We start from the raw sequence: 21,665 nt of genomic DNA, 5'->3' as shown, positions 1-21,665 counted from the left end.
TGTGTGTGTGTATGTGCACGTGCACAGCCACAGTTGGGTAGGAGGTGAGAAAAAATGTTTAATACATCTGGACCTTGAAGAAAATAGGTCATGTGTCTTCAGTTTTGTTGAAATAAGCAAAATATTTTTCAACTTCCATGCTAAACAAGTAACATCCTATTAAGTGGCTATACAGAAACTGATATAGAAAGCAACTTTTAAAACATCTAAAGCAGAATGCATTATTGTTTCCTCTTTGTGTGTCTTCAGCTCTAACAAGCCTTGGGGGATTATGGTCAGCCCTAAGCACTAGCAGGTCTGCCCCTGCATCCTTCAGCCCGTACACCTTGCGGCTGTAGGGATGCTAAGCTGTCTGTAACATCCATGGTACCAATCACTGAGATCGTTAATCCTGCTTATTCTCCAAGTCACAAATGATATACCAGGGTTTCTCAAGCACAAACTAAGGTTTTCTTAAACTAGTCCAGATGAACGATAGCATTCTAGCTTAAATGTAGGAACAGATGAGAATATCAAAATTCATCCTTGGTTTTGGAGAAGATGGGTAGGAGAGGCATGTGGGGGGTTACTTTTCTGAGTTCACAGCCGCTCCAGTGGGTTCGGTTCTGCCAACACCACAGGCAGCGTGCCTCACGTCACTCCCTTATGTCCAATCCCAGGCTTCTATTTTCTTCATCCCCCTCCCCGCTTTTCTTCACTGCTGATGTACATACCATGAGGACAAGAGATTATCTATGTTTTGTTCACTGTTATAACCTAATGCCAAGTTGGGTAATTAAATGACTCTTTGGTGAACTTACTGAGCACGTGGGAGTCTGTGTATATGTGTTCAGGGCCAGGATATGTGAGCATGCACGAGCATATGAGTGTGTGTAGTGTGTAAATGTGTGCTATGTGCCTTGGTGAGCATGTGTGATTGAGAGCAGTGTGTAAGTGTGGCTGCAGGATAAGTGTATGTGTGTGTGTGAGTGATTTTATATGTGTGCATTCCATTTGAGTATATATGATGTTTGTGTATTGTGTGTGTGGTATGTGTGTATAGTGTGTCAGTACGCACATGCTTGTGTGTATGAGAACATGTATGATGCATGTATGCGTGTGTAACACATCACATCCACCCTGGGAAAGATGGGTTTTGACATTGTAAAAGATGAAATGTCACTTGAATCTAACAAGACGAGAGGATGGGAAATAATGAGAAAATAATGTTTCAGATACAACTCATAGCAAGAAAAAAAAATAATCAATGCTCATTTGAAAATACAGGTCTACCCCGAGTTTCCTGGGCCAGTGATTTGCCCCAGGATTTTACTGCAGCTGTGTGAACAGTTTGGAAAAGCCATGACTGCCAACTGGATCCAAGTAGAAACCTCAGGAACAGCATATGTAGGTGAAGTGGGGAGGTGTCGTTTCTGCTTGTTAAGTGCCATGGAGCCAATTTAGGTCTGATTATCTAGAAGAGCCTTCACATTTTAAATTCACTTGAATTTCTTCCTTCAAATTGTTTCTTTAATGCTACTGGACTCTGCGATAAGATAAACAATATATAAGCTCTCCTGAAATTTTGAAGTAGATTAAGAATTATGTCTAAATTGAGCTTTGGAGATTATTGCTGGATTCAATGATCTGGGGATGACTTTGTTTCGGTTTAAGCAGATAATTCACAGATAAAATGTGTTACTTGCTTGGTTTGCAGGGAATATTTCATTTTACAACCAACTGGAAATATTAGGGATTTTCCCCCTAATTCAAAAAGATTTCTATATATCAATCGTCATGACAAAATATTTACACAAAAAATGGATAGACATCCCTCTTTTTCACTGTTCACCTGGAGTACCCATTGCTTTCTTGCAACAGCAATAGCTGCTCTAAAATGCTCTTAAGTCTGAGGAAGAAGAGAGAGAGTACCCTGACCCCAAATGAGGCAACAGTTGTGCTACAAGCCTGTTGTTCACTGAGGTTAGTGCTCTGTGGCATAATGAGATAGATGGCATACTCAGCAGGTTTAAGTAGTGTTTTTCTTTTTAAGACTATGTTTCAAGAGTGTGAGTCCAGGCTCCTAAAAATAGTGGTCACATGACTATTTGACTCGTGATGTCATATAGCAAAGACAGAGCACGGAATCTCTCAGTTAAAGCTGTGTGCACTTTATGGGACTAAAGTCCCTGCAAAGTAGTCTCATCATGAGTACAATGACTGGCGTGGTTCCTGATGCTCTCCAGGTACACCGTGATGACACTGACTCTGCTACAGAAGGCGACTGTAGCTTGAATATTCATATGAAACCACAAGCTAAGTCTAGAACACTGCTCTGCAATACAGACTCAGCTATAGCACATCTGGCACCTGGTACCAAGTACATAAGATGTAATTAAAGAAGTGCACGTGACCTGTGACTTGCTGCTGACCTCGGCTGCATTTGTCATGACACTGGAGAATTTGCCTGAAGAAGCAAAAGGCCTATCATGAAGTTCCAACTTTAAAAATGGTGATACTCCGCCAGGCGTGGTGGTGCACGTTTGTAATCCCAGCATTTGGGAAGTGGAGACTGGAGCTTCGCGGTTTGCGGACAGTGTCAGCTACTTAGTGAGGACCCCGCAACTCAGTGAGACCTTGTTTCAAAATAAAGAATAAAAAATAGAGCAGAGGGTGTAGCTCAGAGGTCAAATGCCCCTGGGGTCCATCCCCAGACCCACAATAAATAAATAAATAAATAAATAAACAAATAAATAAATAAATATGGTGGTACTCATCCATGCATGGTACCACCTGTAATCCCAGCACTTGGGAGGCTGAGACAGGAGGATTGCAGGTTTGAGAACAGCCTCAGCCATGTGGCAAGGCTCTCAGTAACCTAGTGAGACCCTGTTTCAAAGCAAAGCAAAGCAAAGCAAAGCAAAACAGGACAAAAATGGCTGGAGGTGTAGCTCGGAGGTAGAATGTTCTTGGGTTTAATCCCCAGTGCCCCTCCCCACTCCAAAATAGTAGTGCTCTTCCACTTATTTTAGATTTCTTTAAAGTTTCTCTGTTGAGGCAAAAATAAAACGATTGAAAAGAAGTATAAAGATGATATTTGTTAAGGGTATTAATATGGTTACAGAGAATTTCTTTTCTGAGAAGTAGATGCTTTCAGACTAGTACAAATTGCCTTGGCCACAACAGACTTCCTGTTCCCTTTTATAAAACCTCTGGTCGACAATTAGTACAGCTCAATAGCATGGAGCGGATCTGAAACTGTGCTGGCTCCCAGCCGAGCTCCTCTTTTGGTGGCAAGAGTTTTATAAGGAGCCTATTGTCCAGAGACCAGGCACTTGGAAATAGAAACTGTCATGAAGTGATACATGCAAGCGGGTGCTTGCAATTTTGGTCCAGGATATTCAGACCGCTTCCCTGGCAGCCCTGCCAACCTCGGTTCCTTCTACCCTGCAGTAGGTAGTCTTTGTGGGTTTGTTGCGGTTACCATTCTTCTGGCTAGCGCGACGAGAGAAGACTTCATTTTGAGCACACACGGACCATTTCTCAACCAGCCAGAGGTCGCTGTCAAAGACTAAAACAAGTCTGCGTTTCCTACCCCGGAGCTGAGAAAACTTTCTCTGATGGCGCTGTAGGTTCCAGATGCTCAAAACAGAGGGCAAAAATTATGCCTTCCAGGTCACCAATCTGTCCACAGCCCTGCAAAGGGAACTATGAACTCACACTTCACCATCAACTCTGGCCTGATCATGGGCTTGAAAAGTGTTTTGCACCTGAGCTGATCAGATTACGGACATTGCCATTACGCTTAACCCTAGTAGAGGAGACATTTCGATTATATTAATTGTTTAAAAACAGTTTTTGCCACACTCAGGAAAGTATCCACAGGGTGGCTTTATTTTTTTAAACACATGAGAGTTTATTTATTTATTTATTTATTTTTTAGTGGTACTGGGGTTCCTGGAAGCCCTTCTACCTCCAGGCTACACTCCCAGACCTATTTTTACATTTTTATTTGGAAACAGGGTTTCCTAAGCCAGCGCGCGCGGCTGGCTTTGAACCTGCGCGATAAGCGTGCACCACCACACCCAGCTGAGTTTATTTTTTAAACACATACATACAATAAAGGCGCTTCTTTAGTACCTTCATTGTGCTTTTGTGGGGAGGCCCTTCTTGTTTTGATAAAAATGATGGAAAATGCACCACCAGCAATTATCCTTAGCGGAATAGTAGGATCCAGCCCAGTCAAGCGCGGGGACTTAGCCATCAGGGTATTTAAGGAAAGAGCTTCAAAGTGTCTTACTCAACGTGTGTGTGTGTGTGTGTGTGTGTGTGTGTGTGTGTGTGTGTGTGTTTCATTTTTTAGTCTCCTAATGTGTCTCACTTCCTCTAAGGAGGCGAAGACAAAACATTCTTTTAAAAATATATGCTATTTTAATTGTATGAATTTATGGGGTACTGTGTAGTACACAGTGAGTAGTAATCAAATAAAGGTAGTTGATATTTACATCTCCTTAAGCATTTACATTTTTATCTTGATTAACGGGTAATAATCATATGGTCTCCATATGGAGAAATGTGAGCATTCATAGAAACAAAGTTTCCCACTAATGGAAAGAAGCATATGGCACCAGGAAGACCCCGGGCGGACTCAGAGGCTTCAGTGAGAGCTCACCGTGTGGGAGGCTCAGGGAAGTTCTTGGGCTGTGAGGCCTGCTCACCCAGCCCCAAGGAGAGGACCAGGTGAGCACATCACCAGCCCCCTGTCCTTCTGGGGACCCTTGCCCCTCAGCAATTTTTTTTCCTTATCCTTTCCAAACCTCAGGTTTTATATGGGTGCCAGCTTAGTAATAGAGTTCTCTTCCCTGAACTGTATTACTTACTATCTTAAATCACACATTAAATTGAGAGATCTTAACTTTAGAACAGTTTGGGCCCTAACCCTATGATGGTGATTAATTCAGTCAGCCATTTCACATGTTTTATTGTATATAAGAAAGCCACATAAAATCTGCTTTGTGGATAAAAGAAAATTTATAAAATAAGTGCTGGTGTATTCCTTTTAGATGTTTTGATTATTTCTTTTAGAAATGAAGCACTTTAATGTGGACATGTGTCCTTTATGTCTTATTTTCATATCCTATCTTTGAACACCTATACGACCTCTACCCTAATCACAGAAAAATCTTTTATTAAAAATGAAAGTATCGCCGGGCATGGTGGTGCACGCTTGTAATCCCCACGCTTGGGAGGCAGAGACAGGAGGAACGTGCAGGTTCAAAGCCAGCCTCGCTGGCTTAAGAGACCCTGTTTCCAAATAAAAGATATAAAATAGGTCTGGGAGTGTAGCCCGGAAGTAGAAGGGCTTCCAGGAACCCTAGTACCACCAAAAATAAATAAATAAATAAATAAATAAATAAATAAATAAATAAAAATAAATAATAGTATCATTGAGATATGATAGGTTCACTCTATAAAAGTGTCAAATGGAGTGGCTAAAAGTCCATTCAGAGTTGTGCAACCACCATCTTAATTTAATTTTACAATATTTTCATCATCCACCCCCAAAGAAACGACAGTGGCTTTACATTTCACCTTCTCCCCAATTCCAGGAAACCACTAATCTGTTTTCTTTCTCCATAAATTTCTGGACACTTACTATAAATGGAATTATACCACATGCATTCTTTTGTGACTGGCTTCTTCACCTAGCATAATGCATTCAAGGTTCACTTATGCAAGTTGTAGCATGTATCAATATTTCATTCTTTTTATGATTGAGTAATATTTCCTTGCATGGATGCGCCATATTTTGTTTATTCAATTATCCACTGATGGACATTTGGCTTACTACCATCTTAGGGCTCTACTGCTCTGAATATACAGGTTTTTTTTTTTTCCTATGGACATAAAATTCCCAGTGCAATCAAACATAGAGAATAGCCTCCACATATTCTCACTGAAATGAAGTTAGCAGCTAGAAACATTAACAGCTAGAAGCGCTGTTTTGTGCTGGTCATTTTCAAATGGCGTCACTAACTGCAGAGTATAGGAGTTCATGTTTTCCCCAAGTTGTGCAGCTTATTTCCTGTTAAGCTCAAAGCATGCAGTGTAGACAGAAACAAGTGGAGAGTTAAGTAGTTTCTGTTCCATTTCTGCCCTCAGAGTTGCTCTACATCCTGGGTTAAGAGCCTTTCCAAATCTTAACTTTATTAGCTTGTAAATGAGAAAAATATTTTAACTGGGAGTCTAATTCAACAAGACTACTACTTAGCTTTCAAATTGCAATTACTGTGCTCTTGTATGAGCATCACGGCCCATTTAAAACATGCTTTTCAGGCTCGGGAGCCTCAGAATAAAAAGAGGCTGAGATTCCTATAAAATGTTCAGCTGTGTCTCAGAAGAAAAGAGAGAACTCATGACCTTTCTGCTTTGCAGTTTAAAACATATTAAGGTCTTTCTGCTTCCTCTCCTATGATGGCCCATGTGGTTACATCTGGAATTCCCCAAATATCAGTTACTCTTCATAGCTAAAAATATACTCTGAAGAGACAAGTCACTGGTATGTTATGAAATCTGCCATTCACTCAGCTGTCGTAAGCAAGTGTCGATGGCAGGATCTACTAGAAATGGACTGAATGCCGAGTGTGAAGCTCTGATAGAAAAAGGATTAGCGTTGAGGAGCAACTCTCTTGACTGGATGCTTTTCCATCACGCAACATAGCATGTTGACATTGAACTCTGACTTTGTAAATGGTGCTGCCCAGTGCTGTAAGCTCATCTGTTCAAGAATAAGCCCTGCCTCTTGTTTATTGGAGTTCCCGATACGCGCACTTAGCTTCCCACGGTGGTCTACTGCATGGGAGGCGTTGTATTGGTGTGGCTGGGGTTCCGATACACCATGCGCAGTCTTGTTTAGACCTCTGAACTGTCTTATTGAAGGTTTTGCACCTTCCAGAAATGGTTCTACTTCCGGCTTTCTGTATCTTTTTCTCGGCAAGAAATTCACTCCAGGCGCTCTCGCCTTCAGTTCTACTGTTTTGTATCAGCTTCTACTTACACGGACTCATTTCGCGACGTGAGTCACTGTGTTCTTGAAACTCTTCTCTGGCTCTCTGGCTTGCTCTCCCCGCTCCCCTCCACAGCTTCCCTGAGTCACTCTTGGGTGACTAAGTGCTTTGTTTCGTTTGGTCTACGTTTCTCAAGAAGGGAGATGGGAAGCGAAGGAGTAAAAACAAATACAACATCTGAGGTAGTGCATGTTTTTGAATGTATGGGTTGATAATTGCTTATTAACCCCCCCCCCCCGCTTATTTCTAATGGATAATCATGAAGCCAGTAGCGTACAAGTCCACACCGCCTGCTCCCAGAACAGCTTCTCCTGCATGCCAAGATAAAGGAAAATGCTTCTGCTTCGGTCACTTCACCTGGAAGATTCTGATTCAACATAATCAGCTTCTACTGAATGCCCACGGAAGCAGTGTGGTGGGTACTCGCCATACAGGCATGAACTGACTTCTTTGCCCACTACAGGATGTGAATGAGCACAGGGAAGTGTTGGAGGGAGGGAGCTGGGTCAGCTACGGGCCAGGCGCTGTGCCAGGCGGATGGGACCCCAGCAAGGGGCTCAGTGCTGGTGTTACGGTGATAGACTGAATTGTGTCAGAAGGAAAAGGATCCCCTTGGCAATCATTTTCTCATCATCAATGCCAAGGACTTTATCCTCTTCATTTTCAAGAAATTTCTCCAGATACTCAGAGAATCAAAGCTTTGTTCTAAAGTAACCCACATTTATGAAAGATCAGTCATGAGGTCAATTCTCATTTTCCACCTGTTCTGGGCCGACAGCTGTTTGAGTTCCTGGGAATTTCAGAGTGATCAGGACGGGAGACATCTGGGTCCTGCTGAGGCTGTCCTCTAGTGGCCAGGAAGAAGGAAGGGAGGAGGGAAAGAACAAATGGAGACCTCGCCAAGGAGTGACAAGTGCCACCGAGACCGGCGAGCAGGGTGCTGTGATGGAGGGACTTGGGGAGCATGCGGGGTAGTTAGGGTGGAACTCAGGGCTGCTGCTTCTTTTTGGTACTGGGGATTGATTGAACCCAGGGGCCTGCTACCTCTGAGCTACGCCCCAACCCTATTTTATTATTATTTTTTAAATTTTGAAACAGGGTATGGCTTCACTAAGTTGCTGAGGTTGGCCTTGAACCTTAGATCTTCCTGTCTCAGCCTCCCAAGTACTGGGATCACAGGCAAGCTCCACCGGGCCCGGCTCAGGGAGGCTTTTTGGGTCATGAATGAAACACAGGAACCAGCCATACAGCAAGTGTCACTTCTTGCTCTACAGAGGGGATGAGCTTGGCAAGTGGAGGGAAAAGAAAGAAGGCCAGGCTTTCTGTTCTGCCCCGGACTCAGCCTCTGTTTCTTGGTGTGTCTTAATCACAGCGTTTTCACTGGCTTTATTTTTCATCCATATTAGGGAATGAGCTCCGGAGGCACAAAGCTCTCGCTTTTCTTGTCAGCCTCACTCTTCTAGGAAGTGCTGTTCTATATTCAGCACCTCGCGGGTGCTGCATAAATATTGATTAAACAAACCCCGTAATGAGTCACGTCTGCTGCAAGTGTGGGTGCTTGGAAACGTGGAAACACCGGAGTGAGTTGGAGTCTCCAACTGGCGGAGCAGAGACTGGAGTCCTGATGTTTGGAGAGGTGGTGGGGAGTCTGGGGCCCTCCCCCCTCTATCCTGCAGGACATGGGATCGGTGTGGCCATCGAGTGCCACTTCCCAGTGCCTGCGTGGAGACTGAACTTGGGCAGCCCAGAGAGTCCTGACCACTGCACAAAGAGGAACCAAGGAGACAGTACACCTGTTGGGTGCATGGAAACTTGCTGTGGATGGAAAATAGCCCTATAATGTGACTGTGGATGGAGCAGGTGATGTGGAGAGAATTGAGAGAAATGCCTATACTTCACAAAAAACAATAACAAAAACGAATGCAGTTGTACAAGGCTGGAATTGGCCATCTTTTTCTGCCCAGGGTCAGAGAGTCAATCTTTTAGGGCCATATGTCTCTGCAAAAGCCCCTGAGACTCCGTCCCAGTGTCCCCTCTGCACCAGGAAAGCAGCCAGTGACAACAGGTAAAAGAACCCACATGGTGTTCTAATAAAACTTTGCTTGTGGATACTGCAATGTGAGTTACACGTTATTTTTACATGTATAAGATATTTTTTTCCTCAACTATTTAACAAGATAAGAACAATTTATAGCTTCTGGGACATAGAAAAATAGGCAGCGGGCCACCCAGGGGCTCTAGTTTGCCACTCTGATTTATACGGCAAGAAATAGGGAGAACAATGAATCCGAATATTATTTTAATACTGGCAATTTTCTTTTTATTTGTTATTTTCTCTTTATTTGTCAATTTGTTTAATGAAAACTAAAATTTGGGCATGTGTAGAATGTGACAGGTTTTGGTAATAAGGAATAGATGCGTCTTCTAATTGGGAGCTACTCTCCTAGGGAAGTTGGAGCTTTCTTCAAGTTCTGTTAGGTGATCAACACACAGAGGCCAGAGGAACTATTAATAATACACAACAGGCCATGTTTTTTTCTTCTTGAAACACTCCACTTATACTAGGAATAAGGTGCAAATGCCTGGTCCTGTCCCTGCTAACTTCATCTCTGACTACCATCTCTGTCCAGCCATCCTAGTCTTCAGGCTGAGAGTATCTAGGCTTTTACACCAGCCATTTCCTCGGCCTGCAACAGCTGTTCCCCGGGTTCTAGCCTGCCTGGTCCTCCCTGGGAACTCAGAACTCAGCTCAAATGTCACCCTGTTAGAGTGACTGTCAATGACCACCCCATCCAAAGTAGTTCCTCCTTCTTCAGTTTCTGTGACACCGTGCTGCCTTGATTTATTTTTTTTTATCTTAGATCTGGTCTTTATTTGAATCATCTTGTTAACAAATCTTTGTAATTATTTTCTTGATTAGCCCACCTAAAGGTAAGACCCCTCGGAACAAGGCAATTTCTGTTTTATCACTGCCAGGTCTGCATTTTACAACCCTGCTTAACATTCGGCTTTATATATTACATGTGTATTTAGTAAATAATGACGAGAAATAGAGGTGTATTCTAGATGATGCTTTTAAAACAGTGCTGATATTTTACTCCAGTGGGGACTTAGGGTGACTGTGTAGGAGGGGTTGGGTTGGTAGGGGTAAAGACAATGGCCTTGAGAAAGAGGGGCAGGGGCTAGGTCTTAGAGAAGGCCTTGGGCTTGGCTGGGTGTCTACACTTTATTTTAAAAGCAGTGGGGAGCTACAGAAGCTAGGGTTAGGGTTAGGGTTAGGGTTAGTTAGGGTTAGGGTTAGGGTTAGTTAGGGTTAGAGTTAGGGTTAGGGTTTGTCAGAAGGGTTTCAAGTGGCAAAAAAACAAAAGACTTCGGTGTGCTTATTGGAATGTTCGCATTGTCAGAATTAATCAGTATGTTATTATATGTCCTGCTTATAACATTAAGGATGGCAAAGGTTAAAGAGTCACTAAAGACAATCCTTAACTTTCATGCGTATAAAAAGATGCTCAAAAATAAATTAAATTCAGTACAAATGTAACATCTGTCTACATTTTCCTTTTTTCCCCCTCTCTCTTTTTCTTTTTTAGTACTGGGGGTTGAACACAGGGACATTCTACTTCTGAGCTACAACTCCAGCCTTATTTCATTTCAGCTCTATTTTTGTTCTCTTTTGTTTTGAAATGGTCTTATCAGGTTGCTGAGACTCTTGCTACTTGCTAAGGCTGTCCTTAAAGCTGCACCCTTCATGTCTCAGCCTTTAAAGTACTGATGTTGCAGGCACCACCACACCCAGCTACTTCTCTACTCTTTTTGAGCTAAATGCTCCAAGCTTTGCCATTTCTGGTTTTGTTTGACAGAAAGAGGCTGTGTGGTAGGTCTACCTTCAGTCTCAGAAATGAAAATAAGGATGTTGAACTAAAAAAAAAAAAAAGGAGGTTCAACTTTATGTTTGCAGTTACAGCCCTACTGGCCTGGTCTGACCACAGAAATGAGATTTCTGCCTGAGACAAGTATCTCTTAAAATGTACCAACACTCAGTGAAGCCATTTAAAAAATTTAAAGCAGGCTTTAAGAATGATTTTATTTACAGAGTGATTGCCTTCCTTCCATATTCTTCATACCAGGATAGAAATATTACGTTCCCTTTATCTTCTTTTTCATGAATCCATGGAGGGAGGTAAAAAACAAAAACAGAAACGAACAAAAAAGCCCAACAAACTTTTTACCAGCGGAATCCAGTTCTGCCCCAAAGTGAGAGACACTGCAAAGTCTGAGGCTGTTGGAGGGAACGTGGGACCTGAGGTCCATCCAGATCCCCTGATGTGTTCCAACAGGCGACGCCTGTTTTGTAGGGTTACTCTTCATCTGCTTTGTAAGATGGTGAAGTTTGTGATGCTGAGACTACCATTTTTTTTTTCCCTTAGAATGAAACAGGGAAGGCTGATACAGGAGGATTGCTGGCTCAGGCCCAGTCCAATTTAGTGAGACTTTGTTTCATAATAAAAAATAAAATAAAGCTGAGGGTGCAGCTTAGATGTAGAATGCCCCTGGGTTCAATCTCTAGCATCACAAAAAAAAGGAACAAAGAAAGGAAGGAAGGAAGGAAGAAAAGAAGGAAGGAAGGCAGGAAAGAATGAAGGAGGAAATTCAGAGAGAGGCAGCAGTCTGTGAGGGCAGGAAAGGCAGGGGCTAGAGACCTGGGCACCGGCAGCAACAAGAACTCCATCAGGAACCAGGTAGCCCTTTGGGCTGCTCTGGCCCCTGTGGCCCTGTCTTGCTGAGTCTCTGCTCTTCCAATCTGGGGAAGCCCTTGGGTATATTTTACTCCCACAAGTGGACTCGTGAAGAGGCATAAGCTCTCTGAATCTATGGGGAAAGACAACAAGCCAGTTTATGGGACCCTCCTAAATTCAGAAGCTTCCAGAAGGCTTACCGAGAAGTCATCACTGGGGAAGAACAGGAGGTCTTGGAGGGGATCATTCCGATAGGTCTTTTCAAGTTCTTCAATGACAGATTCATAATCCAAAGGGTCTAAAAGCCGAGGCTTTTCCTGCTGTAGAAAAAAGAAAATATGACGTTAACTATCTATACAAGTCACCTTCCTTCCTCTCCTGTGTGAGTTGGCTTCATTTCTTCACTAAGAACTGAAGGCTTAGAAGAACAAAGCCACTGAGGCTCTGTCGTCACACGTCACACAGTCCATCCAATTATGGTCATGAAGACCCCAGGGTGTTAGGACAAAGTCACAAGACTCTTACTTCCAGATATGAAATAACATGAGAAGATTCTGGAATGCTGGCCATCTCCAGTGGTAATTCAACCTGTCGGTACCAAGTCCTCAAAGCTCAGAGAACCCCACCTATGACATCCATACAGTAGATGTTTCTGTAAAATTGATCTTCATCAACAGGAAGGAAGGCTTTCTGTTGACCTTCAGTGGTATTGCGATGATGATTAACACTTTTGCTGAGTTCAAGACTTCCTTATATGTTCTACTACGGTTCATTTAAAAATGTTGGCCCCCTGCTAGCAATCAAAGGATCATAGGCTGTATTAGCTGTCACTGAAGCACAGATTATGTGTCAGGATTAACTGCTTGCCTCTAAGCCTCTCTCTACAGAAGGAAGCGGGGTCAGTTTCTAACAGAACTGAACAAAACAACCATTATAAACATGCAAAAAATGGGCAAGTCCAGAAGAATAGCCACCCTGCCTTAAATAATCACACTCCATTAAAATCCTGAACCCAAGAGGAAAGGCACGTTCCTCACAGAAGCTCCCTCAGTGCTGAAAAATAAATGATAGAAGAAGATGTGATGGGCTCATGACAGGGTTGATATGTTTCCTCCAAATTAAACACAACTCACTAAGTAAGGAAAATGGACACCCCAAAGCAAAAAACATTATAATACAGAAAACTAAATATACAATCTGAGTTCTCTCACTCTTTGATGAAGTATTTCTGCAAACTAAATGAACAAGGACAATTCTTTGGTTTATTTTTATATAGGAGGGGGGATCATAGAGGTTTAGGAGGTGATTATGAAGTTGGGTGCTCAGGAGATCTCAGAAGTTGGAGGAAATTTTTTTTTTCCTGTTCTGATTTTTATTTTATTTTATTTTTTTCACATCTTTGGCCTCAACAGAACCTCTTTCATTTTCCTCCTAGACTCTTCTATATGCCACTTCTTCCCACTCTGAAAAGCACACAGATTTATTTATTTGGTATCAAACCCAGGGGCATTCTACCTCTGAGCTACACCTCTAGCCCTTTTTGTTTATTTATTTTTGAAACAGGGTCTCTCTAAGTTGCTGAGGCTGGCCTCCATCCTGTGATCCTTCTGGCTCAACTTCCCAAGGCCTGGGATCGCAGGCGTGCGCCACCAGGCCCAGCTACAGATTTAACTCTGATAGACGCCTTCTTTTCTGAAGCTCTCTGCTGGTAAATGACCCCAAACTTTCATTGATGTTTTAAAAATTGCTAATGGGCTCCGCAAAGTAGCAGTCAATATTTATTTTGACGATTTTCCAACGATAAAACCAAATGAAACAAAATGTGAGCGCAGCAAACCAGTTCCAAGGATCTTCGAGCACATTCTGTGTTTAAAAAATTATGAATGCTTCAGTCACCTGAGGGGAACGTGAGGTGAATATTCTCTCCGGTAGGGCCCTTCAGGTGAAGTGTCTAGGTTTAGCGAACAAAAAAACACAGAGCTCTATGGAATATTTGGAGAAAAGAAGAAATACTTGCTGGATACAACCAGGTGGGTTAAATGAAAGTGCTGTGGGGTTGAGCCTTGTGGGTTGAAGATGAGCATGTGAGTAGAACTTGGGAAGTATTTTTTTAAAAAAGTCTTTGGCTGGGCATGGTGGTAGACACCTATAATCCCTATACTTGGGAGGTTGAGAGGGATAAACTCAGCAAGAAGTGAGACTCTCATAAACCTAACAAGACCCTCTTTCCAAATAAGAAATAAAATTGGACTGGGGATATATTTCAAAAGTAGAACCTCTTTGGGGTTCTATCCACTACCACAAAAAATAAAAATAAAAAGTCTTTTGAGGATCTCTGCATCTTGATGTTCTTGGTTGTGTTGTTATTACTATTACTATTATTATTATTATTATTATTAGTAGTAGTATTTGTAGTAGTAGTAGTAGTAGTAGTAGCAGTACTATTCTTATTATTAGTAATAATTGTACTGGGAATTAAACCCAGGGAAATTCCACCTGGGAGCTACTTCCTCCTCAGCCCCAATTTTATTTTTTAATTTGAAACAGAGTCTCACTAAGTTGCTGAAGGTCTTGCTACATTGCTGATGCTGGCCTTTACCCTGTGATCCTCTTGTCTCTACCTTTAAAGTACTGGGATTATAGAAGTGTGCCACCATACCCACCTTGATGTTATTATTTTATTTAAACTTTTTTTTTTTTTTGGTACTGGGGATCGAACCTAGAGAGGCATTCTACCTCCAAGCTATGCCCAACCTAATTTTATTTATTTATTTTTCTTCTTCTTCTTCTTCTTCTTCTTCTTCTTCTTCTTCTTCTTCTTCTTCTTCTTCTTCTTCTTCTTCTTCTTCTTCTTCTTCTTCTTTTTTTGGTACTAGGGATGGAACCCAGGGGCATTCTACTTCTGAGATGCACACCCAGCCCTCTTTTTTTTTTTCTTTATTTTGAAACAGGATCTCACTGAGTTGCAAAGGGCCTCACTAAGTAGTAGTTGGGGCTGTCAGCAAACCATGATCCTCCTGTCTCAGCCTTTCGAATGCTGGGATTACATGTGTGCACCACCACACCTGGCTCTGATTTTATTTCTTTATTTGGAATCAAGGTCTCACTAGGTTTCTGAGCTGGCTTTGAACCTGTGATCTTCCAGTCTCAGTTTCCCAAGTACTGCTATTACAAGCCTGTGCCTCTACTCCCAGCTCAATTTATGTTCCAAATCCTTATTTCCTAGGCCAGAGTTAACCCCACACAACACAGACTGATAGCTTAGAAGGCAAATTCAAGCTCCAGATGCTTAGTTTGGCACTAACATTTATTTTGTTTTGTTTAAAATCGATTTCAAATGCCTTTAAGTAGTGGCATTTCATGCCAGTTCAGCCACAGGCCTCAGTAGTCTTTATCTGTTATTTTTTTGGCCCTGCAACATCCTACATTTTATTACTACATGCCATTAGGGGCTTTCTGGTGTAAAATACTTGACTTATTATGGAGCCTTTGCCTTTTTTTTAGGTAATGTTGATGGAACCCAGGGACATTCTACCTCCGAGCTGCACCGCTAGCCCTATTTTTTATTCTTTATTTTGAAACTGGGTCTCTGTTTTTTATACAAATGTATAAGCATAAAATGTAGCAAATGAGACAAGCTGTATTGTGAAATACTGTCTGGAAGCTCTCCTCTCCACCCTGGACTCCACTGGTCATCTGTGTCCCTTCCCCTCCCTAGAATTCCCTTGGCTTCAGAATACATGTGCTAGCCTGCCGTATTCATCACAACAGCCACGATGTGGCTAAGACTTTTCTCCTTTTCTGTCTTCCATAAGCAAGACAGTGTGACTTCGCTATGTGCCCCAACTCATATGGTTAAAGGGAAATTATCTAAGGATATTTGGAGGGGCCTTCTAGAGTCTGGCTCTCAGTATCTTTTAATTTCCTCTCAATAGTCCTGAACTTGAGCAGGGTCTGGTGGCCCACGCTTGTAATTCCAGCATTTGGGAGGCTGAGACAGGAGGATTGTGGTTCAAGGACAGCCTCAGCTACTTAGTGAGGCCCTCTGCAACTCACTGAAACCCTGTTTCAAAATAAAAAATAAAAAATAGGGTTGGGGTATAGCTTGGAGGTAGAATGCCCTTGGGAGTTCCATCCCAGTAAGAAAAAAAAAAAAGAAAAAAAAAGTTGGAACTATTAATTAAAAATCTGGAGACGAGAAGATCTTTTGCAGAAGGTCTTTTACAGAGTGGGACCCAAATTCTAACTAAAATTAATCTTATTTGAATAGGCAAATCAGAGCTCTCAAGGGAAAGGTGATTGGTTAAAACCATAGACAAACTAAATCCCACACTGTTCATGTCATTCTCAATAATGGGTAAAGCCTGAAAACATCTATAGGAAGGCATATTTGTGTTTATTTATTTGGGGCTATGATATATCAGCCAATTAATGAATTATATTTATGAGGCTATTCCTGTTTAAATTTTGTATTGAGGCTATTTTGACATGGAGATCCCAAATCCAGTATATCTGCTTTATAAATTTTGACCTTGGAGAGGTAAATAGTGACATTCTACCTTTCCAGGGATTTTATTAATCAATGTGTAACATATGAGATATTCAATGTTTCAGAATTTTGCAGATATGCCATTTAATAAGAAAATTGTTTCAATGACATTGCCTCAAACCTAGGGCTTGGGATTTGACAAAGCTGGCCTCAAAAGCTTTATGCACCTGTGATGGTGAGATTCCAGGCTATACAAGAGTAGTTGTCTCTGCAGGAAAGGGAATTGTTTGCTCAGTTTGGATCAAGAAGACCAGTGTGTGCAGGGGTGGTGGGGTCAGTTAATTTATCTCTACTTCTCCTTGCAGAGACTCCAAGTGAAACTGGGAACCGAGCAGCATTGATTTACAGCTTTAACAAGGGCTGGGTTGTCCCTCCTGAATTTAATGTGCCTCTTTCTTTTGGAAATGAACCAACTGGGATAAGGGATGTGCCAAGATTACTCCGAGTTGGATTGGATATTTATAGTGCTTTATACTCGACTCTTTCTCTCAAATGAGCAATGAATTTCATTAGCCATTTTAAAAGTCACTGTGCATGGGAAAAGGCACCCACTAGTACCTGTTATTATGCAGTGGGTTGGTGTTGCACCACAGTGGTAATAGGCCCTATTCTTTTGATATAGTATTAAGAGATTTGTTTGATCTAGTTCCCCAAATCCATAGCTCTCTTCCAAATCAACTTCACAGAAGGAGAATAGGCCCCTGTCACAGAAACAAATGCTTTCTTCCCCACAACTCCTCATGAAATGCCAACAGGACGTCCAAGCCCTGGGGTGGTGAAGCTGCCATCCTGGTACTTCTCCATCAGTTGGCTCACCACAAGCAGACTGCCCGTACTTCCACTGAAGATGCTAATTTCAAAAACACAATACTCTATCACAAAGATCTGAAATATTTTCATTGTTATAATTCAAAATCAAATGGCTGAAGAAATGAGACTGGAGAAAACGTACATTTGAAGAATGTAACCCTAAAAAATAATCACATGATTATATCATCAACACGGACCATACTCTGGACTAAAAGTACAGTGTAAGCTGCAGGTGGCACATACTTATAATCCCAGTACTTGGGAGGCTGAGACAGAAGAATAATAGGATCATGTTCAGCCTCAGAAATTTAGCGAGGCTCTCAACAACTTAGTGAGACCCTGTTTCCAAGTAAACAATAAAATAGGGCTGGTATATAACTCAGAGGTAGAAAGCTTCTGGGCTCAATTCCCAATAAAGACACACACACACACACACACACACACACACACACACACACTATAGTTTAACTAAAAAGTAATCCAGGCTACCTAGCTCATTTTAGGAAAGTCTTAAGTATAAAAGAAAATATGGAAAGAAAGTATGGTTCTGGGTTTTCTGTGTTAAGAGGCAATCGGAGTGTATCAGATATTCTAGAGCCAGAATTCCAGCCAGGCCTTCCTTGGTGTTAGAGGCTATGAAGCTTGGGGCATGGTAATTAAAATTCCTATATTTTACATTTTAGCTGGATGTGGTGGCACAAGCCTCTACTCCCAATACTTGGGAGGCTGAGACAAGAGGATCGCAGTTTCAAGGAAAGCTTCAGTAATTTAGCAAGGCCCTCAGCAACTTAGACATTGTTTCAAAACAAAATATAAAATGGGGCCAGGGATGCAGCTCAGAGGTAGAGCACCCTGGGTTCAACCTCCACCATAATACACACACACACACACCCTTTGTGTTCGATTTCACATCTGTAAAATGCCTTAATAGAAGTTACCTCATAGGACGAAATGAGGTAGGATTTAGAAAGGCATCACCGAATCTATTGTACTCGTTTCCTAAATTTTATATAAATATAAATTTGTAGCTTTTAAATTTTCACTAGTTATGAATAGAAAGAACCTGTAAGTTTAATGTGTACAAATAGCAGATAGTAGGCCCTCAATAAATATGTTGCATAATTAAGTTTATGTCTTTTCATCTAGTTCCAAGAATTCCCCTTTTAGTGCTCTATCTAAAAGAAACAAACATATGTATAATTCAAAATGTAAACAAGGATGACTTTGCAACCTTCTTTTCGCAACAAGATGGAGAAACGTGCTCACCTACATCTAGGGGCATAGGAAGGCAGCTAGGTTTGGAAGCTACCCAATGAGCAAAGATATTAGGACTGTTATTCATAAAAATAGTGGTTTCTAATTTTCAGGGAACAATGTATAGTAGAGAACGGCGTCATGCCTCAATGAGCTTTATAAAGTACATCAGAACTAGACTGGCATGGTGGTACATGCGTGGAAGCCCAATACTTGGGAGGCTGAGACAGGTTTGAGGCCAGCCTCAGAAATTTAGCAAGACCCTCAACAGCCACGGGAAACGCTGTTTCAAAAACATAACATAAAAAGGGATGGGGATGTAGCTCGGGGGTAAAGTAACTCTGGGTTCAATGCCCTGTAACAAAAAATGAAAACCAGACTAGAATAGTGGGTATGGGTCAGAGTCAATTAGTTTATGCCATTGATTTCCTGCACTCTCCGTTTCTTTAGTAAAGTTAGTTAACTCATGTTTTACATATCGTTGGCTTGGATATGGGAAAACCTGAGGAACGTGGGTTCCTTCCTCAGGATTAAGATGACAAGCATTTCTATAAAAGGAAAGACACAGAAATACTATCTTAGAAGAGAAACTCAAAGTCACTTGGACAATGGTATGGTAGGTAAATATTGTGACATCAGACTTTGACTCCAGGATACCTACTAGAACTCTGAGGCACAGGGAGACTGGGAGAACACAGCCAGGTAAAAGTGGGAGACCACGTCATCAAAGATAGAAAAGGATATCAAAGATAGAAAAGGATTGTGAAACCTAGGCACACCAGCCCCATAAGACCCCACATGCACACTGGTTTTTTTTTTTTTGAAGTTAAAAATAAAATGACAGATAGTCTTTTGCATTAGTGTTTAAAATAGGAGTAAATATTGTATGGCAAAGTAACTTAAGATGATATTTAAAACTTTAAAGAAAGAAAATGATGTAAGTCCAAATACTATTCCTTATTATTCCCAATGTGACATTTAGAATTTTGCTATCTTTGGTTTTTCCACCTTCTCCAAATGTTCTCTAATGAATACGTGATGCCTTCATCCTGGTGAGAAAATGAACTGGGTTTCTCAAGACTACCAAGGTTTCCTTGAAACACCGGGGAGTCACTTGATTTTAAAATTGTTTACCCTTTGAAAATTTACCAGAGGGGAAGTCTAGAAGTACCACAGTGGGATGTCACATAGAAATCCAAACATCAGATTCAAGTAATTAAAAAAAAAAAGATACACAAAGGAGTCCAGGGAAAATAATTACAGATTAGGAATGTGGTTCTTAGAAGCAAGACAGGGAAGCGCAATTAGCATTTAACAGCTGATGTATTCTGGGATTGGGAGGGAAACCACATGCATCTGCCGGATTAAACACCTATGTGTAATGGTCATTGTTGCTCAGAATTGGTGGGGGGTTCAGGATATTTTACCTACCAGCCTTGTGATTTGGACAAGTCATTTGAGTCTTAGCTGACATTGATTTGAGTGGGAAGAAGGGCTATGCTTTTGTAAAGGTCACAGGGAAGAAGAGAAAGAGGTCAACGAATTGCAGGTTAGCAGATAAATATAGGTTTGCCTTTATGTGAAATGACTGAGAATTACCCAACATACTTTACCCCAAAGCGTGTACCCACCCAAACCCACCAAGTCAAAGCACTGACAACTACACTGAATTCTTCATATACCAGGAACTGTTCTGTATGCTTTGTATATTTATTATCTAAATTTGCTTTAAAAACTTTGATAATGATTTTAATAGAGCAATAATATAAGAAAAAATAATATAAGAAAAAAGTACTGAAAATAAAAAAAGGGGCCACTTTTCTTCTGTGAATTTGCTAAATTGAGTCAGGTTGCTTTGTCCCCTTAGGAAAAAGGCAGGCTGTTTGCCTAATTATGCATAGCAGTCCATGAAAATGACTTTGAAGTCTGACTTTTGTTTTCTTTGAGAAATGCCTGAAAATATAGTTATGTAGTTACATTTTCAGATCAAAAGAAAGGATTAAACTTAGGATTAGTTTGGTATTAAACCCTGATAGCTTTGCAAATCGAAATATCTAGAGACCCATCTATGCTATAGATGCTTAGAATTTCCTTCTATAGCTTTAACTTTTCCTGATACCTGAGATCTTAGCGGCCTGAGGAGCTACTCAGTAAAGTGGTGTTAGAATTAGAAAGAGAGAACAATCTTCATGGGAAATACCTCCTATTTGGGAGCTACATATTTGGATTCTAAGTTTTAGGTATAATTAGAGACATGAGCCATGATTATCATTTTTGAGATGACTCTAGTTCTGTTGACCTGAACTATTTATTCTTGGTTTTCCTTTTCAGAAACTCTGTTCTTTTTAAGTATCACTGTGAAAAGAGCCCCTCCACACATACAGCTTTGAGTTTTATGATCTTTCTATGACACACATAATATCCTGTGGTGCTGCTTGAGGACTCCCTCACTTTCTCAACATGCTTGTCATTTCTAGATACCTGGATCTATATTCTGCTTTCAGTATTCATAATAGAATTAAGTCATATATCTGAATGCCTACTTCAGTGTACAATACTATTCATTCTGGCTAAAGATACGGAAAAAACAACAACAAAGAATTGATATTTACTTCAACACCAATAGAAGAGGCTCTATCAGAGCACAATATGCCAGTGACTTAAAAATTCTCACCTTGGCACACGTACAAGCAAAAGCTCACAGAATCCTCCAAAGGATCCTGAAAATATTCCAACCTTGAGACTTTCACAACAATCCAAAAATAACACAGCAGGTAACTAATTTCAGTGCTATCAAGATAATCGGTTAAAGTTCCTAAAAGACATAAAAGTTCTAAAGGATTCTTTAAACTATAACACCAGCCAGGACCCTTCAGCCTTAATGTAACTGGACTGCAACCAACTTCCACACCATTTGTGTTTAAAACAAATGGGGAGACTGGAGGGAGTCCATACAGCTGGATCCATGGCCACAGCTGCTGGCCTGTGGTTGTGTGACAGATGTAACTCAGCCTTTTCATCAGCATCAGAGGGAGTTACACTGGACAGCCTCGCAAATGTCTGAGCTTCAGAACTCCAGGCTAGATTTTTTTACCCAAAAGGAAATGATTAAGGAAGGAATAAGCCATCTCAGGCTGACCCCTTAACCTCCAGCCTGTCTTGAACCACACAGTTTCATGAGAATGGAAAAACACTAGATAAACCAAGGTTAAGAACTGTACAGCTGGACAAACTCAGACCAAGCTGAGTTTGGAAATGGTTCCCTTGGTA

The 21,665-nt window shown here is 41.3% G+C and overlaps 1 protein-coding gene across 4 annotated transcripts in view; it reads right to left on the bottom strand.

Moving 5' to 3' along the window:
- Positions 1-21,665, bottom strand: part of DOCK10 (dedicator of cytokinesis 10) — a gene marked incomplete at both ends in the record, with an annotated part of 282,115 nt that overhangs the window by 140,122 nt on the left and 120,328 nt on the right. For all 4 annotated transcript variants that reach the window (XM_080719857.1, XM_080719855.1, XM_080719856.1 and 1 more), the window contains one exon: positions 11,983-12,102. In XM_080719857.1, the coding sequence (XP_080575983.1) occupies positions 11,983-12,102 (120 nt within the window). The remainder of the gene's footprint in view (positions 1-11,982; positions 12,103-21,665) is intronic.

Source organism: Muscardinus avellanarius (genome assembly GCF_963383645.1).
Source record: "Muscardinus avellanarius genome assembly, chromosome: 2".
Classification (NCBI taxonomy): Eukaryota; Metazoa; Chordata; class Mammalia; order Rodentia; family Gliridae; genus Muscardinus; species Muscardinus avellanarius.
Note: the sequence above shows the minus strand (reverse complement) of the source record. Positions and strands in the feature narration are given on the sequence as shown.